Source organism: Choloepus didactylus, chromosome 3 (assembly GCF_015220235.1).
Source record: "Choloepus didactylus isolate mChoDid1 chromosome 3, mChoDid1.pri, whole genome shotgun sequence".
Classification (NCBI taxonomy): domain Eukaryota; kingdom Metazoa; phylum Chordata; class Mammalia; order Pilosa; family Megalonychidae; genus Choloepus; species Choloepus didactylus.
Window position 1 is genome coordinate 123,684,457 of NC_051309.1, and position 17,635 is coordinate 123,702,091.

Here is a 17,635-nt window from a genome sequence, read left to right on the forward strand (position 1 = left end):
GCACCAATTTTAAGGAATAATAATAATGACTGCCAATTACTGTATGTAGATGATGTTCCAGGCACCCTGCTAAGTGCTCTACAAATATCTTATTTCATCTTCTTAACAACCTCTGAATCTCTCTTATTTTCTTGATGAGAAAATATGAAGGTCTTCATTGGAGAAACTATCAAAGAGAAAAATGAATTTCAGCGAAGTTATGAAACTTCACCTTAGCAATTAGTATACCTACAGTCAAACACAGACTTCAGGATATACTGCTCAAAAAATGAACTAAACAGACAGGGTGGAAGGGAAAATAGGAAAAGAAATAGTTGCAAGAAGCCAAGGCTGTAGGTAACCAACTAGATAAATGGTAGGTACCCCTGTGATGTTGACTGATCTTCCCTTTTAAAAATTAACCACACCATAGTTTGATTGGAACAGATACTAGTGAGAAAATAAAGAACATAGGGAAGGGAAGTCTGGAGGGGGTGGGGGGAGGGGAACATCATCTTCAAACACAATCTTAAACAATTACATGAGATGGTCCGCGAACACAAAAACCTTGTCTAGAGTGTTCCTGGCAATAACTTGATACTGGACTTTGTAGAAAATATTTAAAATCTACTCAGATTTAGAATTTGGGGAAACTTGAATTCAATATCATAATTCACATGTCTTTGAAAAAGACAGGTAAAGTGCATCAGTAAATGTCAGATTTAGATGTAGTTTAATCATTATTGTTCCTTGATGTTCTTATGAGTTTTTTTTAAGTATTTTCCAAAAATGATCCTATTGTTATTCTGAATGTGTCCAGAGTATTTTGGAGGTTTCAACATAATTATTCAAAGAATATTTCATGTAATCCTTAAAAAAGAATACCTTTTCAAAACATGATTTAAGGCAGCATCACCAATTTTTCATATAAGTTGTCAGTTAAATAGGATAAGACAGACCATCTCCATTTTATATATCATGAAATTCACATCATGAAGGAGCCACAGAGAAATTGCTCCTTGGTGGCTGATCAGCGGTTCACACCCATGTCTTTATGTCCCCCGAGTCCACATGACTAACAGTTGCATGTGATTCCTCAGTCTCTCAAACTCTAAATGCCAAGATCCCACCACCACCACCACCACCACCAGGAATATGTATGAGAAATTCTGCTGTAACTAATTGTTCTATAACTTACGTAGCAAGTACATGCTTTGTAATGCCACAAAGATCGCAGGCTAATGGGTATCAAGATGAAAAAAAAAGATTCATTATTTTGATTACTTTGCCTACACAGTTTCCTTGTAGCCCCCTCTCTGACAAATTTTTAAGTAACTTGGCATCCCCACTACAGCAGTTATATGCTCTTTCCTGGAAAGGCAGTCTTTTCCTTCTTAATTCACAGAAAGCCCACACTGCAAGTTCTATTTTGGTTATTTGATATTTTAATACAAACTAAATCAGTTTAGCAAAGCAAGGAATCATTATCAGTCCAGGTCCTGGCAGAAAACAGATGGCACACTCAAATTTGATAATTTGAATATATATTGATAAAGGATCCATTTAGAATATTGTGGACAGACTGCAGGGAAAGCACAAGAGATCGTGCAGTACCCAGGGGCTAGTAACATCAGGGCTCATTGAGACTCTGGCTCTGAAAGGTGAGGAGTAGAAGTTACCAGAACCTGAAAGAAGAGAATTGTGTGGAGAAGGCTGCTCTGGCAGGAACTGTATCCTTTGATGGAGAGGCACAGCCAGATTGAGGAGATCCCTCAGGAAGTCCCTTCCGTTTCTGACTGGGTTTCCCAGTGGACAAACCCAATGGGGAGCCGGAGGGAGGTGGCCCATTGATGCGATCTGTGGAGGTCAGAGCAGAGTGGAGAAGGGTAGAGCGTGGATCTGGAAGGACAAATGGAAGATATTCAAATAGAAACCCCAGATCTTAGATCAGAAAGAGATCTTTGTAATCCAGATAAGTGCTTTTTATAAGGAGGAAAGCATAACCTAGAGAGATGGCCCTGGAAGCAGAGACACAGAATATAGGCCATTATAGTTCTGGATAAATCTGAAGCTTCTGGAATCCTCTTCATTGAGCACAATCCCTCGTTTCCTCCAACTGTTACCTACTTCCTACATCTTTTCTCTGTGATGAACTTTGTTTTATCCTTAAGCCTCTAATTACCAGCTAAGTTATGTCCTCAGGATTCCATTCATTTCTTGCCCATTATTCCTTACATTTTGCCTCATATTTCCCACCTCATCCACTTTTTTTACCATACTGCCCTGAGGAAAAATAAACTATATAAGACAGAGGGCATTTGGGGATTGCTCTTGAATCAGAAACTACCCAGAAGTATCAAGGTCAGACAGTTTTGTAAACAACGTATAGTGTCCCATACTTTTATTTGAAACATTTTAAATGCTACATATTAATAATAAATTTGATCTATGGAAAATAATGACATACATTTTACATGTTAAAAATATGTGCAGATGCTTTTCAAAGAATCTGAGAAAATGTCCCTTCCCTTTTATGGGAATCAGGAAGAATTTTAAGAGAATTTATTATAGTAGTGACAATTCAGGACAGAACTTACATGAACAAATTAGATTAATGGGAAAATTTTTAGGTACAATTATGTTAGGACAAACAAAATGAAAACAGTATAATTAAATATAATCTCTGGGTAGGTTTCCAAGCATGTAGGGCTTTAAAGTTCAATAAATGCATACTCTACTTTTTCTGTCTTCCTGACTACACAAACATGTGAGTAGCAGTGAAGTTTCATTCATTGAACCTTCTTATGTGAGATCTGTCTTGCTCGCTCCTTATCTCTTTTTTGTCTCAGCCTTTCTCTCTCTTTTTGCTCTCCATCTAGGTCTCTGTCTCTCTCATATTCTCTTACTCTTCTCCCTCTCTGTCTCATTTTAAATCAAACATTTAATTAACTGCAATTGCACTACTCATCTATAGAGTCATCAGGATTGCGTTCAGAAAACCCACTCTTTGCAGTGGCAACAGATGCATTCTTGGTAATTTTTTTTTTTAATTTTATTTTGAAATAAATTCAAAGTTACAGGAACAGTTGCAAAAACAATACAAAACCCATACACAGAACTCCAGCATACCCTGACTCCCCTCCGCCGATACCCCGATCCACCAACTTCAACATTCTGTCACATCACCATTTCTTTCTTTCCCTCCCTCCCTATCTATTATCCATCATCTATTGCTCTGTCTTCTGAACATATGAAAGCAGGCTACACAGATCCTTGAACAAACAATATAATTCACGTATACATTTCCCATGAACAAGAACGTTCTTTTATGCAATCCCATTAAGCGCAGCTTGGTAGTTTTTTTGTTTCTGTTTTTTTTTAAGCTAGCTTAGACCTAATTCTTTACTTCTTTTGACAGGATGGGTTGACACCACTTCACTGTGCTGCACGAAGTGGGCATGACCAAGTGGTGGAACTTCTGCTGGAACGGGGTGCTCCTTTGCTGGCAAGGACAAAGGTGAGTCATTATCAGCAAGGCAGGATCCCAAGAACTCTTTAAGCCACTTTTTAATCATCTCTATTCTTCTTGAAATCAGAGCATCAGCCTAACATTTTCTAGGTACTCAATATTTGTATGGTAGGGATGTAGGATATATATTGAATAGTTTCCAAAGAAACATTCACACTGTTTAAAATTATTTAAAGTTAGCAAATATTTACATATTTATTTGCATGTCCACCTTCAAAAATCTTTATTTTTGTAACCTGCTATTCTTGCTGCAGGTAGAAATTTGAATATAACTGTATTATAGACAAATGAGAATATGAAGCCTAAGAATTACCCTAACACTTATGTTCTGTAAGTCTAGATTTTTTATGATTCTCTGAGATAGCTATAAAGTACATGTAAAATTATCTTTCAAAAACATTGCAATTAGCAATACAGGATGAATATTTTGGCTCATTCAGTTTTTATCTCTTGAGCAATACCAGTAAAAAGAATTGCTCAACAGTGGTGTTGGATGGTTTGTATTTGGGATTAGTAGAAGTCATATGGAAAGCATGAGGTGGGACAAGCCACCTACAAAAATCCATTATTAATCAACTGTGTTGCTCTCCATGGCACAGTACACCTAGCACTTTTTGTCTTGTTTCATCAGTAGGCTCAACTATGGGGGAAATACTTTTATGTATAAATAAAAACCATGCGGTGCCCTGATTTATTGGTGGCTTTTCTTTACAAGATGTATTTTAAAGCCTTTATTACTATATTCTCCATTATCTAACCTTACCTTGTTAATGCTCATATCTTTATTCACCATTTCAGATAAGTGCCTCTTCTTTCTGTTTCTTTGGAGATTTCTAGATGATATCATGAGACACTAATTTAAAATGATTACACAGACTTATTTAATGGGATATGCAATAATCCTTGGATCCTTAAATCTAACAATAAAAGTTTAGACAAAGGACAGTTCTTACATTTTCTCCCTATCCTCCCAACAGGGTTGGTATTGACTGATGCTGTTACTAGTGTAAACCTGGGAAAGTAAGGCAGCCAAGAGAAGTGAATGTTTTTCAATTTATATTATATGGTAATTAAATATTTAATTGAAAGCTTTTGCAGCAAAAACCAGCCTACCTGTTTAAAATATGTGTAGAATGAACTCAGTCTTTAAATATAGGATCCACAAACCATGAAAGGGTGGCTACAAATTAGAAACACACAAAGAAGAGACATAAGCCATCTATATTTGTGGTTATAAATGAATGTCTATATCATGGAGAAGTGAACATACACTACCAAACTCCCTTGGCCACCCTGAGCTTTAGTTTCTCCTTTGCACTTATGGTAGCACAGGGTGGTCAAGGAAGTTTGGGTATGTGAAGACAGTCTTGGATACGGTGGCCAGAAATGGCCACTTTGAGAAGGTGAGTTTTGAATGATGGTATAAATAAGGTGAGAAAGCTGGGCACATGGATTTGGGGGAAGAGCATTTGAGGCAGAGGAAAGGCAAGTTTATATTTCACTTCTTTATCTCTTTCAATTGTCTGTCTCCCAAACCAGAACGTATCCTCTGTGAGGATAAGGGTTTGTCTGTTGTGTTAGCCACTTAGTAAACAAAGACTAAATGATGAATGTTTTATTTTCCATGTAAACAAGTGGAAAAAACAGCATCAAAGAGTGATAGAATTTCAGCAATTGTTGCAGCATCCAAACATAGACAAGGCATGAATTCCCTCTACACCTTACCCTCTATGCCAACTTTAAACTATAATTCCTTCAATCCACAAATCCCTTCTCAGTCAGTCTGCTATGCTTTTTAAGTCTATTTTGTGAATTTCTAAATACAAAAGCAATACTGAAAAAAAATCAAATAAAATATATTATTAATTTTTAAAATCACATAAAATGCTACCACCCAGAAGCCACCACAGTTTGCTTTTAGCTGTCTGTATTCAAATCACCTTCCTTGTTGAGGGTATAGAAACTTGGACCTTTTCTGGCATCTTATCAAGACACAATTTCTGCTTCTTTCAGTGACTGCCAACCTGAAAACTTGGTCAGCAATTTTTTTAATAGTCACCATATTTCTATTGGTTGTTAAGAACAGACAATACTCCAGTCTCTCTAGATGGGAATTTTTTTCTAATTTAGTTTTATTTCCTAACTTTACATATTTTTTTTCTGTAAGCTTATTTATTTAACTTAAAAAAAGGGCAGCCTTACTTGATTGATAATTGCCAATAATTTATCCTGCTTTCTTATATTCCTGCTGTTGACCTTCCCCTAGGATTAAAGATGAAGATGTTTTGAATAGTTTTGATGATGACAAATATAGGTTGGCCCCAAAATTGGAAAGTTTTGTGGTAATAGCACAGAGTCCACATTTGCTCACACTCTTTTAATTCCTACCTGCCTGCTCTCTCAAAGTCCAATTCAAGTCTCATAATACAATAGGAAAAAGGAATCACAGAATTTTAGAGCAACATGGACCTAAACAATATTCAAAATATCCTTCCTTCCCTGACCCGCTCACCTCCTCCTCTTTCATCCCCCACCCCCTCCACTTTATAAATAATGAAATGCAGGCAGAGAGATTCATTGAATTTAGATTTCTGTGCATGGAATGGGATACAGATAATTTAAGCATCAACTATCACTTGTGTTTGTATAACTAGTATTGCCTAATAATGGTGAAATTAGGATGAATTGCCACATATACTGTGTACTCATTCATGAAAGACATATTAATTTGTTTTTGCCTAAGAATAGCATGATTCTGAAATTAAATGTTCTCTTAGCTTCCCTTTCCACCAGATACAAGTTGCTATATCTTCAGTTGCCAAATGGAAATTATTTTGCTCCCTGCTACCAACTATGTCAGAAATCATGATTGACTTTCTTATGTTTTGGAACTTGAAAGTAATGAATAAAATGCGGACTTGGCTTGGTTTGGTTTTGTTGCACAGAACGGGCTGTCTCCACTTCACATGGCTGCACAAGGGGACCACGTGGAATGTGTGAAGCACCTGTTACAGCACAAGGCGCCTGTAGATGATGTCACTCTGGACTACCTGACGGCCCTCCATGTTGCTGCACACTGTGGCCACTATCGTGTAACCAAACTCCTTCTGGACAAGAGAGCCAATCCCAACGCCCGAGCCCTGGTAAACCCGGCCCAGACCACTTTAACTGATTACAGATCTAGTCAAAAGAACCCACATTGATTAACCTATGGTGCAGCACCAACAATGCCTGATTACAGCTATGTAGTCAGTCTTGCTAAGTTTGTTACCCCCCAACAAGCTGCCTGCATAATTCATGTCTTCATGCATTGCTGTTAAATCATGGTGAGCAAGGATAGATTTAAGAGAACACAGAGGTAGCCTTTATGAAACTAGTGAATTGCAAACAGATAGATATGAAACCTCTAGAGCGATGGAATTTTGAATGGAAAATAGAAGCTGAAAACAAGGAAATTATTTTTAAAATACATGTGACTCTAGAGAGAGTAAGTTTCAAGGTATGAAAAAATTGAACTTTGTTAATTTCATTTTGAAAAGAAAAGGTTTGTAAATGGTGAATATAGTTTACTAGTGTAAACTGTACACTTGTGAAGAGTTCATGTGGGGATTCTCTTTATTGACCTGATTACCCAAGCATACATTAATAGAAAAAGTGATGCCTAGCTTCTCACTGCTTCAGTAAGCATTTTATATAAACCACTACAGGAATTGCTCAAGAGAAAAACTGCAAAAGGCTGCCCCCAGAGCACAGTCTGCATCTCCTAAGGTCTAATACTGAATAATTCTTCCCTGCTTCACCTATATTCTAATGGTAATCATTGGAAGTATTAAGGCATGTACTAATTTATGCCTCTTATTTCCTAATTCTCAATAAACGCAAACCTTTTTTTCCTACGTTTTTACATGGTTTCTGTCAGTTAAAATTAGTCTTCAGGCATTCAGTATTTAAGGTGAGACTGTAATTATAATCAAAAATTAAAATTTATTTTTATTAGAAAATTTTTTACTGGAAATAATTTATGTAATTAACCAGGGGGCAAATATACTTTCAGGGTATGTGCAATTATATGGGGATATTTATTTTCTCATAAGGCAGAAAATACTCATTTTTCAATGGGTTAATACTCAATAAGGTGATACAATATAACATTCTAATAATTAAAAATCTTTTAAGTGTTGCAGGTGTATGTGGCTCTTTATATCTGGCTTGTTATGAATCTCATAATCAGAGAAAATGACTTAACAAATTAATTAACTAGGTTTGTAGTCACATTGTGAAGAGTAAAAAGTCATTATCTTAAGTAAAACCATATATTTTCCTGAGAACTGCTATTGTTTAAAAATATTGACTGACAATCAATCCCTGTTGGGAGAGGCAAAACTGTTAACTGGCAGAGTGGATAAAATACAACAAAGAGATCACTGTTCAAATAAAAAGAGAACTTAAATATAGTACATAAGGACTAAACATGGGGCTAGTTAACAAAGTTTTAGGTAATTTTCCCTAATTCGTGGACACTAGCCCAGTTTGAAAAGTTAGAAAGTACCTTGAAAACTTTCTCCTTACATTCTTTTGCCTCTAAGATGTATCTCTTTCCAGTAATCCTAGAAATTCTCCATACTTTTCCTGAAAATATTCAGTAACTGAATTATTTCTGAATAAGGTAAAATTTATCTGATTTGCACATATTTTATACAAACTTTTTAATGTATGAAATATAACTTCCAGATGTAAAATACTACCAATATAAGTAATGATTACTGGTAATCTGCAACGTCTCCCTGAAGGAAATGGTAGCAAAGCTGAAACATTTTTTATAGAGGCAGTCATGTTCTTAGATTTTGAAGTAAGACAAATGAACAGTTTTGATGCTCTGAAGACATGGCCCTTTATCAGAAAAATATATGCTCATCTTCTGTGTATCTTCAAGCCGTTTCACAACCCGACCAATCAGTATGCCTTGGAACATCTTATAACTTCTGAAATATAATTACCTCTCTATTTTTTTTTTCTTGGAAGAGGCGGTCCATGATTTTTTATTCATGTTTATTTTCTTTGTAACTACACAAACAGAATTATATACAGGTCCACCACGTATCAGCCAAGTTCAGTACCGACAGGATCACACCACTACTTCTTCTCTTTCCAAATCCCAACACGGATAGGGTTGGAGGAATTGGGAGCATTATGTGACATTGTAACATTATCGCCTGCAATGTGCCAGCATGGAGTTGTGTGAAAATCGTATCTGCATGTTTTCAACTAACTTGATTGTCTTTTGCACAGAATGGTTTTACTCCACTGCACATTGCCTGCAAGAAAAACCGCATCAAAGTCATGGAACTGCTGGTGAAATATGGGGCTTCAATCCAAGCTATAACAGAGGTAGAAAAATGTTTCAGCTTGTCATGAGACATTCTTTCTCTTGCTCCTTCTTCCCCTTCCTATCACCCATCTTCTGTCCTCTTTACTCGAGTTTATTTTTCGGAAGAAGCCCCAAAGCCCCCATCGGTGCAGAGGAGTAAAACTGCTGTTGCTTTGTTTCGCAGTCTGGCCTCACACCAATACATGTGGCTGCCTTCATGGGCCACTTGAACATTGTCCTCCTTCTGCTGCAGAACGGAGCCTCTCCAGATGTCACTAACATTGTGAGTATGGCTTGGTTTAGAATAACCACAGGAGACAGAGTGAGAGGAAAAGAGTGTGGGCGAGTGTAGGTATGTTTGTGCGTGTGTATGATCGGAGTGAACATCTGAGCTTTTAAAAGGGCTCCCAAGATAACATAATATTGGAATAATTTTTAGAATTTGGCTGAGAAGAAATCGATAGAGCAAGAAGTGTGTAAGAAAACAAAAAGGAAGCTGTGGAGTAAGAGAGTTTAGGCTTCCTGGTACAGATGGCTAGAACATGCATCTCAAACGCATTTAGGAAAATTTCTAAAGCTCCCCTGAAAGAGAATGGATGATTGATTTTAATAAAGTCTTCAGGGCTCATCCCAGTTGCTCAAATAAATTATATTCCAGATAATTTCAGTTAAAACACCAAAACAATTGAGTTAATACCATCATTAATCATATCAAAAGATTAAACAGAGACAGATCTATATTAGGAATATTTACTTGATGTCAAATTCCCTCTCCTTAATTACCTGGATTTTACATTTTCTAAACTTACTTTGATTTTTAGTTTTGATTTGATTTTGTTTGCTAGAATGGAGGCCTCTCATAACCAAAATAGTTATGCCACCACAGCACTTTTTAATGTGTTCTGAATGAATATTGGTCTCCAAATAACTTTCTGCTGATAAATAGTGGATAATCCAGAAATCTTCTACCTAAAGAAAATAAGTATTTTTACTTCTACTTTCTTTATATTTCTCTCATTTCCTTGAATTCCACCCCTTTAAACTTTTTCTGGCAAACAAATTTTCTCCTGAGAAGAGAATTTGCCCTTCACGAGATGCAGTCATTAATTTGAAGCTTGAAAGAGGCCACTGCAAAATTATGATATTTTTAAAGTATGCAATCAAAATAATTCACCCCTAAAATATGTTAGCGTTTATTATTAAAATGAATCATATTTTCAAAAGCAGTTGATTGATTACTGTTGCTAATTTTTGGCATCTCCTTCCATTTGAGTTGTGAAACAGAATGTCCAATTTCACTTTTTACTTGTATTCCTTCTCATGTTCTTGTTTGTAGTTTGGACACTGTTTCTGTTCTGACATATTTGATGCCTGGGCAGAATCCATTGTGTAAATAAACTTTTTCATTTCAAATATTATTAAATACCTTTCATATTGTTCAGCAATCGGAACATAAACCCATTAAAAATTTTAAATACAAAGTCTATGTTTATAAATTTCCTTAATTATGGCTTATTGATCCTAAGGTAATAATATTATATGCTGATCTTTAATTACTTCGTTAAGAATAAGGGTAATTTCACAACCTGCCAAATTATGTTTAATTTCTAGTAGCTTCTTAGAACTTTAAAAGAAATAAACATCATCTTTTTTTTTTTTTAATTTTTTAAATAATTTTAACCTATACAGACTTACATCCAGGCTAGTAACTTTCAGGGAAAGTACTTTATGTCTATGCCCACTGGACTCTGTTTTCCTCCTTTGTGTTCCTATTCCTACAGGATCACAGGAACAATAGTGATACTATGCTAAATTATGTAATAATAACATGCACAAGTGTATTCTATGGGGTGCTTGACTGAAATCCCCTAGATCAATCTTTTGAGCGGAAATTTTTTTGCAAAATTATCAGTGTGATCCATATTGAAAGGTTATGGGATTCTGTGACCACTCAATTTGCTTCTTACTAACCAACCCAAAAGTTTGAGCGTTATGGTTTTACAACACACTCCCTCTGCAAAACATGCTATATAGGCTATATGTACACTTTCAAATAAAATAAATAAAGTGTTAATTAAACAAAATTTGAAATAGTTTCATGTTCTTAATGACTCCCAAATGTGGCAATTATTATATTAAATTTTAACTTCCCACTGTTGGTCATTCTAAAGTTCTTCATTTTTGCTTTCTCTTTTCATCTGTCCATTACATACATGCTCTTTCCCTCCAGCTCCCTCAAAACAAACACTTGAGAGACATCTGACCATATAATCCTCTTTCCAACATGTTTCCTAGTTGTTTTTGTTTGTTTGTTTTTGTTTTTGTAAGATGTGCCTTTCAGGGAGCAGAGACTGTGTAGATAGGTTGCCAGATAAATACAGGACTCCCAATTAAAGATGAATTCCTGATAAATAGTAAATTTTTTTTTTAGTATAAGTATGTCTCATGAAGTATTTGGAACATATACTTATATTAAAAATATTGTTTTTCTGAAACTCTGGTTTAACTGCTTGTCTTGTATTTCAGTTTGCTGTGTCTGGCAACCCTATATTTAGAGGAATTTAACTTTCTCTAGCAGTGGAATGCTTGTGAACTAGTGTATTCTCAGAATATGAAGCTTTAACTACTAGATCCATAACTCCTTACAGGTTGATTAAGAAACCGTGTGGACACTGACTGCCTGCTTGCTGTGTCAGAGTTGGTCATTTCCTGACCCCAGATTCCCCCACCCTTGGAGCCTTTGTGTGTTGCCTGAAATCATGTTGCATTTTTGAATGCAATGCTATCTGTTGTGCTTTGATGCTTTCCGACTTGATGCGCCAAAGTGGAAGTCAATGTAGTTGTTGGCAGAGTCAGATTTAACAGTTGGGAACAGGGGCATGAAACTTAGTACCTGCTTTGGACATGAGCGTACCCATTCTCTTGCCAGTCTTGTTTTTGTCTGAAAAAATTCACTCCAAGTGCGAGGTGTACTTCATTCATGAGCAGATGTTATTACTGCCAAGGTCTTTTTCCAAAAAGCTTAGAAATGCACTTTGAAACCTAGGAAGCTGAACTGCCAATTACAATTCTTAATCCAAAGTATTCATTGATTGAACCATGGGAGTAGAATGCTGCCATTTGTATACTTACAAAAATAAGTATAAATATAGACTATCATTTGTTTATTATATAAATAAGTACAAATGTATAGACTATTTGTTTTCTTATATACAAATAGGCTAATATAAATATAAAAGGATAAAAGTAATTTACAATAAAAGTTAGTTACCCAAGAGTCATTAAATAAGGATTAAACAAAAACTTGTTATAAAGTGGCACAACCACGTGTTGTCTATGTATATATGTATATCACATTAACTTTCCTTAGAGTAAAAGTCTAATACTTTAAGTTAGGTTTTATATCTGACTAATCAATTTCAAATGTGTGTAAAACCATAAAATAACTTGTTTTAATTATAAAATAAAGGTTTTAGAAATATGAAGACTAATATTGGAAACATTTTTAGATTTCAGAACCTCTTACTTGATGAAACATGGGTTGTAAAATGAATAGGTAAAATTATCATTGACTAGGAACTCCTGGTTTCTCTTTGACTTAACACCTTGTAAGGAAATTTACTCTTAACTTTATTTCTATCAAAAGGAGTAAGACCTAGAAATAAGGTAAAGATTTAAGTTTTATTTTATTTTTTTAATATTTAGAAGCTCTTAGCCTTGTCTATTTAGAGACAGGTGATATAGAAAACAAGTTAGAAGTCATGGTGGTCCAAAGAGGAAAAATCTCACAATACTTGAGAATATCCTAAGCCTGAAGACAAATTCTGTTATTCCAATCATACATCATTTTTCAAATCAATGTACTTGTACTCCAGATTCATTTACTTAATAGAAGTCAAAATATGTCATCAGAAATTAAGGCCATTAGAGGATAAATGATTCATCAACAGAGAAGAGAAAATTAGAGTAGATATTCAATGTAATGCTTTCAAAATCAAATCATTTGAAATGAATTTCTCATAATTTTATGAGCAATGGATCTCTGAATACAGGGAAAAATTAACTGTGAGGTGTGTACCAAATTAAAGTTCACCTCAAACCTTCCAAATTTAAGGGTTTTTGTTGTGCAAGGACTCTGAAGGAATTATTCACTGGAATTTGTCATAAAAGATCTAAATTACCACAACCAACTTTAAAATCAATTTGGGTTATTTGGAATGGTTTGCTTTACTTGTTTGAAATCTGCCTTAATTTCTAGAATAGCTGTGGTAAATAATTCTGTAATAATTGTATTCCAATAGCCTGTTCTTTTATAACTGTCAAATTATTTGAATGAAAGAAATTCTGGCTTCAGAACTTCACATGGTGTTAAAATATGCTGATTAAAAAACAACTCACTTTGTGGCAGTTATTAACAGGACTCCTAATGAGAAAATTCTCTTACATCTAACCCTGATCCTCCCTGCTGCAGCTTAAGCTACCATTTCCTGAAAAGTGTGTCCGACGTTGATGCGGCACGAAGACACCTGAAGAGTGACGTGATGCCCAGTGCTGTCTACCTTACAAGTGTCACTGAGAGCAGTCGCTTTACTCATCTCTCAATCTCTCAAATCCCTGACTCTAATTAAACATGCCCCTTAATATTAATAGGGGACTTTCTGGGCAAATAATATTTCTTGCATGAACACTTGTACTCTAGTCTCATAACACAAAGAAAAACAAGATTGAAAATAGAAATTTATTTCAGAATTAAATTTTGTATTTTTGAGAAACAATGACATATATGGTACAAATGATGTAATTTTTTGCAATGTGTTGACTTGGTATTCCGCATCTAGAGTTTCTCATTAACATCAGATCAAGGTGTGACACACCATGAAGTATGCCAGTGACAGACTTTAGGTTTATAGGATAAAAGATAACTTCATCACTAAAATCAGTGTAAGTTCTGCTGGCTCGATTATGAAGTTAAACCTCAGGGTTTCTCGGGTGTTTGGACAAGTTCACTGGTTTGTCATAGATTGAAAGAAATAAAATAAACATTTGTTTTATCCTTGATGATGATGTCAGAGATTCAAACTTTATTTTTCTAGACTAAATAATTATGCTTTTTCATATAGATTTCTTAATTCCTTGGATATGTGGCTGAGTTTCACAAAAAGGACAACTTTATTCTTTACCACTCTGCGTGATGGGTTTATTTACGATTCAACCATCTTTGTTTCTCGGCAGCGTGGGGAGACAGCACTGCACATGGCGGCCCGGGCAGGGCAGGTGGAAGTTGTCCGATGCCTTCTGAGAAATGGTGCCCTTGTCGATGCCAGAGCCAGGGTAGGTGCTGGTGCTCCAAGTTCTCTCCCACTGTAGGGCACGATTCCCACCTTGAGGAGAGGGTGTTAGCCTTCGTTTCCTTGATTTGGAGATGCTGTGGATTATGAGGGAAAGCATGAATTCAGTAGTAGATTTTTAGTCAAAAAAGAAACATTACAGTAAATGTGCACAATGAAAAATGCAGCCCAGTTTCAGAAATATTAGCATTTCCAATATTAGCATTTCCAATATTAGCATTGGAAACACAGCATTTACTTACATATTAATACGGTCAAATTATGAAAGGCTTTTCACATGTATCACTTAATCTTTGGGAATTTTTAAATTTCACCAATACTGTATAAATGCTATACATATTAAAATTAATTCAAAGCCAATCAAATTGTCACAGACATTCCTTACTAGTTACTTAAAAGCAAATTATATCCATTGGTTTGTTTGAAATGTTGTGGGGTTTTTTTGGTTGTTGTTTGCCTGTTTGTTTTTAATTTTTTGATAAACAAAGTTAAAAAATTGAAAAAAAATCAGTAGAAAAATGGGAGTTAAAACTAAATGACAAATAGGGTGGGATGGGGGGATGGTTTGGGTATTCTCTTTTCACTTTTATTTTTTATTCTTATTCTGATTCTTTCTGATGTAAGGAAAATGTTCAGAAATAGATTGTGGTGATGAACGCATAACTATATGATCATACTGTGAACAGTTGATTGTATACCATGGATGACTGTATGGTTTGTGAATGTATTTCAATAAAACTGAATTTAAAAAAAAAAAAAAAAATTAAAGCAAAGGTAAAAAAAAAAAAAAATTAAAGCAAAGGTAAAAAAAAAAAAAAAGCAAATTATACATATAGTGTCAATATTTTCCTGCATCTGTTCACTTTCCCACTTTCTATAATGTGTTCTTGCTTTCTTATTCTGATTTTACTTATTAAGGCATTTCTACTATTCAGAAATAGAAAATTTTTGGCACTAGAGATTTGAGCAGACTCATCCTGTTTCTTATCATTTCTAATCCATACCTCCCCCTTCCCCCAGCTTATTTTTCCTTCTTGATGTTTTTTAAAATTTCACTTCTGAATTTCATTTCACACCTTTTCCTTTACATGGAATGCCCCAGTAATCTATCTATCTATCTATCTATATATTTTTATGCATTGTATCTTCTATTTCCTTTTCCACGTTGTTACATTGATTTTTATACTAACATCTTTGGGATTCTCATGGAATACTTAAATACTTCTTCCCTTCTTCAATATTTGATATACCTATGTTAAAAATTCACTTCTATATGAATCACATCATGATGATTCCATTTTAGAAATAATGTTGCATTGGAGTGAAACCACCTGGTTGAAATCCTACTAATTGTTAGTGATTCCAAACAAAGTCATTACACTTCATAGGACACAGAGACCTCAAAACTTCTCTCTAGACTTTCTCTTAACATTCTCTGACTTTGTAAAATATACAGGCATTTTCTTGTAACAAGTCCCATGCAAAATCTGGTGGTAAATGGGCAGCCTTACATTACTCGTCATTTTAGGTTTTATCTTCTTTCATCCATGCTACGATTAGTGGCTTATCAATAGTAACTTATGCTCTTGTTCATTTAGAGCTGTCTTTATTCAAACTGCATTACTATTGTCCCCCACCTTGGCATTTTTCTTGTTTCCTTTTAAGTTTCCCTGGCCCTCAGCTACTTTTTAAACATTACTCTGGTAAACCAATAAACCCCTAGCATCATGAACTTCACTATTTGTTTCCATTTGCTAAAGCTGACGAAATGCAATACACCAGAAATGGACTGGCCTTTAACAATGGGAATTTATTAGCTTACAAGTTTACAATTCTAAGGCCAGGAAAATGCCCAGATCAAGGCTTCAACAGGATGATACCTTCTCTGAAGAAATCCTGCTGGCAAACTGGACTCCTCTGTCCCATGGCCAGGCACATGGCAATGTCTGCTGGTCCTTCTCTCCCAGATTTTGTTGCTTCCACCTTCTGGCTTCAGAGGCTTCCTTTCAGCTTCTCTGGGGCCTTTTCTGTGAGCTTCTCTTAATTTCATCTCTTAGCTTCTGTGTGTGTTTTATCCTGTTATAAAGGAGTCCAGCAGGAGATTCAAGACAAGGTGGGTCACATCTCAATTGAAATAACTAAATCAAAAGGTCCCACCCACAATAGGTCTCCACCCACAGGAATGGATTAAAAGAACATGGCCTTTTCTGGGGTACAAAGCAGCTTCAAACTACCACATTATTTTTACTGGAAACTGTGGTAATGTCTCTGGCATAGTCTTTCTGTAATCCATATTTAATAATATAAGGATTTCCTATTTCTCTCTCTTAAAATTAAACCCCTTAATGTTTTATTTCTGTTATTCAAATTTTAATTTGTTCTTTTCTTAATGGAAACTTGCTAGTCTTTCATGAATCTCTACCAATTTTTCTAAATTTATTTAACCTATTCTTATAGCCTGACTCCTTTTTGGATAACTTGTGAAACCCCTACCTCAAAAATGCCACTAGCTACAGACTTTTTCCTTTGAAATACTGCATTTATTTGTTTATTTGCTTGCTTGTTTTATACACAGATTCCATTACTTCTTTTGTTTTACTTCTCTTTTGTAACTACATTTAGTCTCATGGTCTATATGTATAAATAAACACCCATTAAATTTTTATTTTTTATTCTTCCTCATTTAAATATCAAAGTTCAGCTCTGCAATTCTTTGAGTTTTTTCAGCTTTCCTAGTAATCCTAGATGCAGTTCAAATCTCTTCCCTACAGTATCCTTCTGACTGTGGACAGAGGAAGATACTATAGCCTTATAAGATAGTGGACCCCAAAGGTCAATATGCATAAAAATCCCCTGGGGATCCTGTTCAAATGCAGTTTGTGACTCTGGTGGGGCTCAACTTCCTCATTTCTAACAAGCTCCCTAGGAGGTAGTGATATTGCTGATTCTGGGATTATGCTTTGAGCAGTAAGAAACAGGGATTTTTCCTTTTCACCTGTTCTCCTGTAAATTGTATGTTCACCATGGGTTTGTGGTTTTTAATTTAACCCTTTGTTTCCTGAAACTCTTTGATTTATTTAATATTTATACAGTGCTTTTTTTTTTTACATATGTTATCTAATTCCACATTCAGAACAATCCTGTGTTTTAGGGTAGGCATTACCACATTGTGATTTAGGGTTTAAACTTCCACATTGTGCTGACTGCCTGAGGTCACAGGGTTAGAAAGGATAAGAGAAAGGGTTCCAAGCTTGTACTCTTTCCACTACCCAATGCTGTTATCGGCATTGAATTCCTGGGTTCTTGGCCATTCTGTGAAAAGGAATTCAAGGGCACAGCACAGATCGAGTGAGCTGGCAGGAAGTTTATTGGGGACATGTAACAAAGAGGAGCACGCAGGTGCTCTCTCAA

The 17,635-nt window shown here is 35.3% G+C and overlaps 1 protein-coding gene across 27 annotated transcripts in view; it reads left to right on the top strand.

The window, feature by feature from the left end:
* Positions 1–17,635, top strand: part of ANK2 (ankyrin 2) — a 739,617-nt gene that overhangs the window by 607,877 nt on the left and 114,105 nt on the right. For 26 of the 27 annotated variants that reach the window (XM_037830495.1, XM_037830497.1, XM_037830494.1 and 23 more), the window contains 5 exons: positions 3,398–3,496; positions 6,454–6,651; positions 8,798–8,896; positions 9,061–9,159; positions 14,109–14,207. In XM_037830495.1, the coding sequence (XP_037686423.1) occupies positions 3,398–3,496; positions 6,454–6,651; positions 8,798–8,896; positions 9,061–9,159; positions 14,109–14,207 (594 nt within the window). The remainder of the gene's footprint in view (positions 1–3,397; positions 3,497–6,453; positions 6,652–8,797; positions 8,897–9,060; positions 9,160–14,108; positions 14,208–17,635) is intronic. The other variant, XM_037830518.1, reaches the window with a different exon arrangement.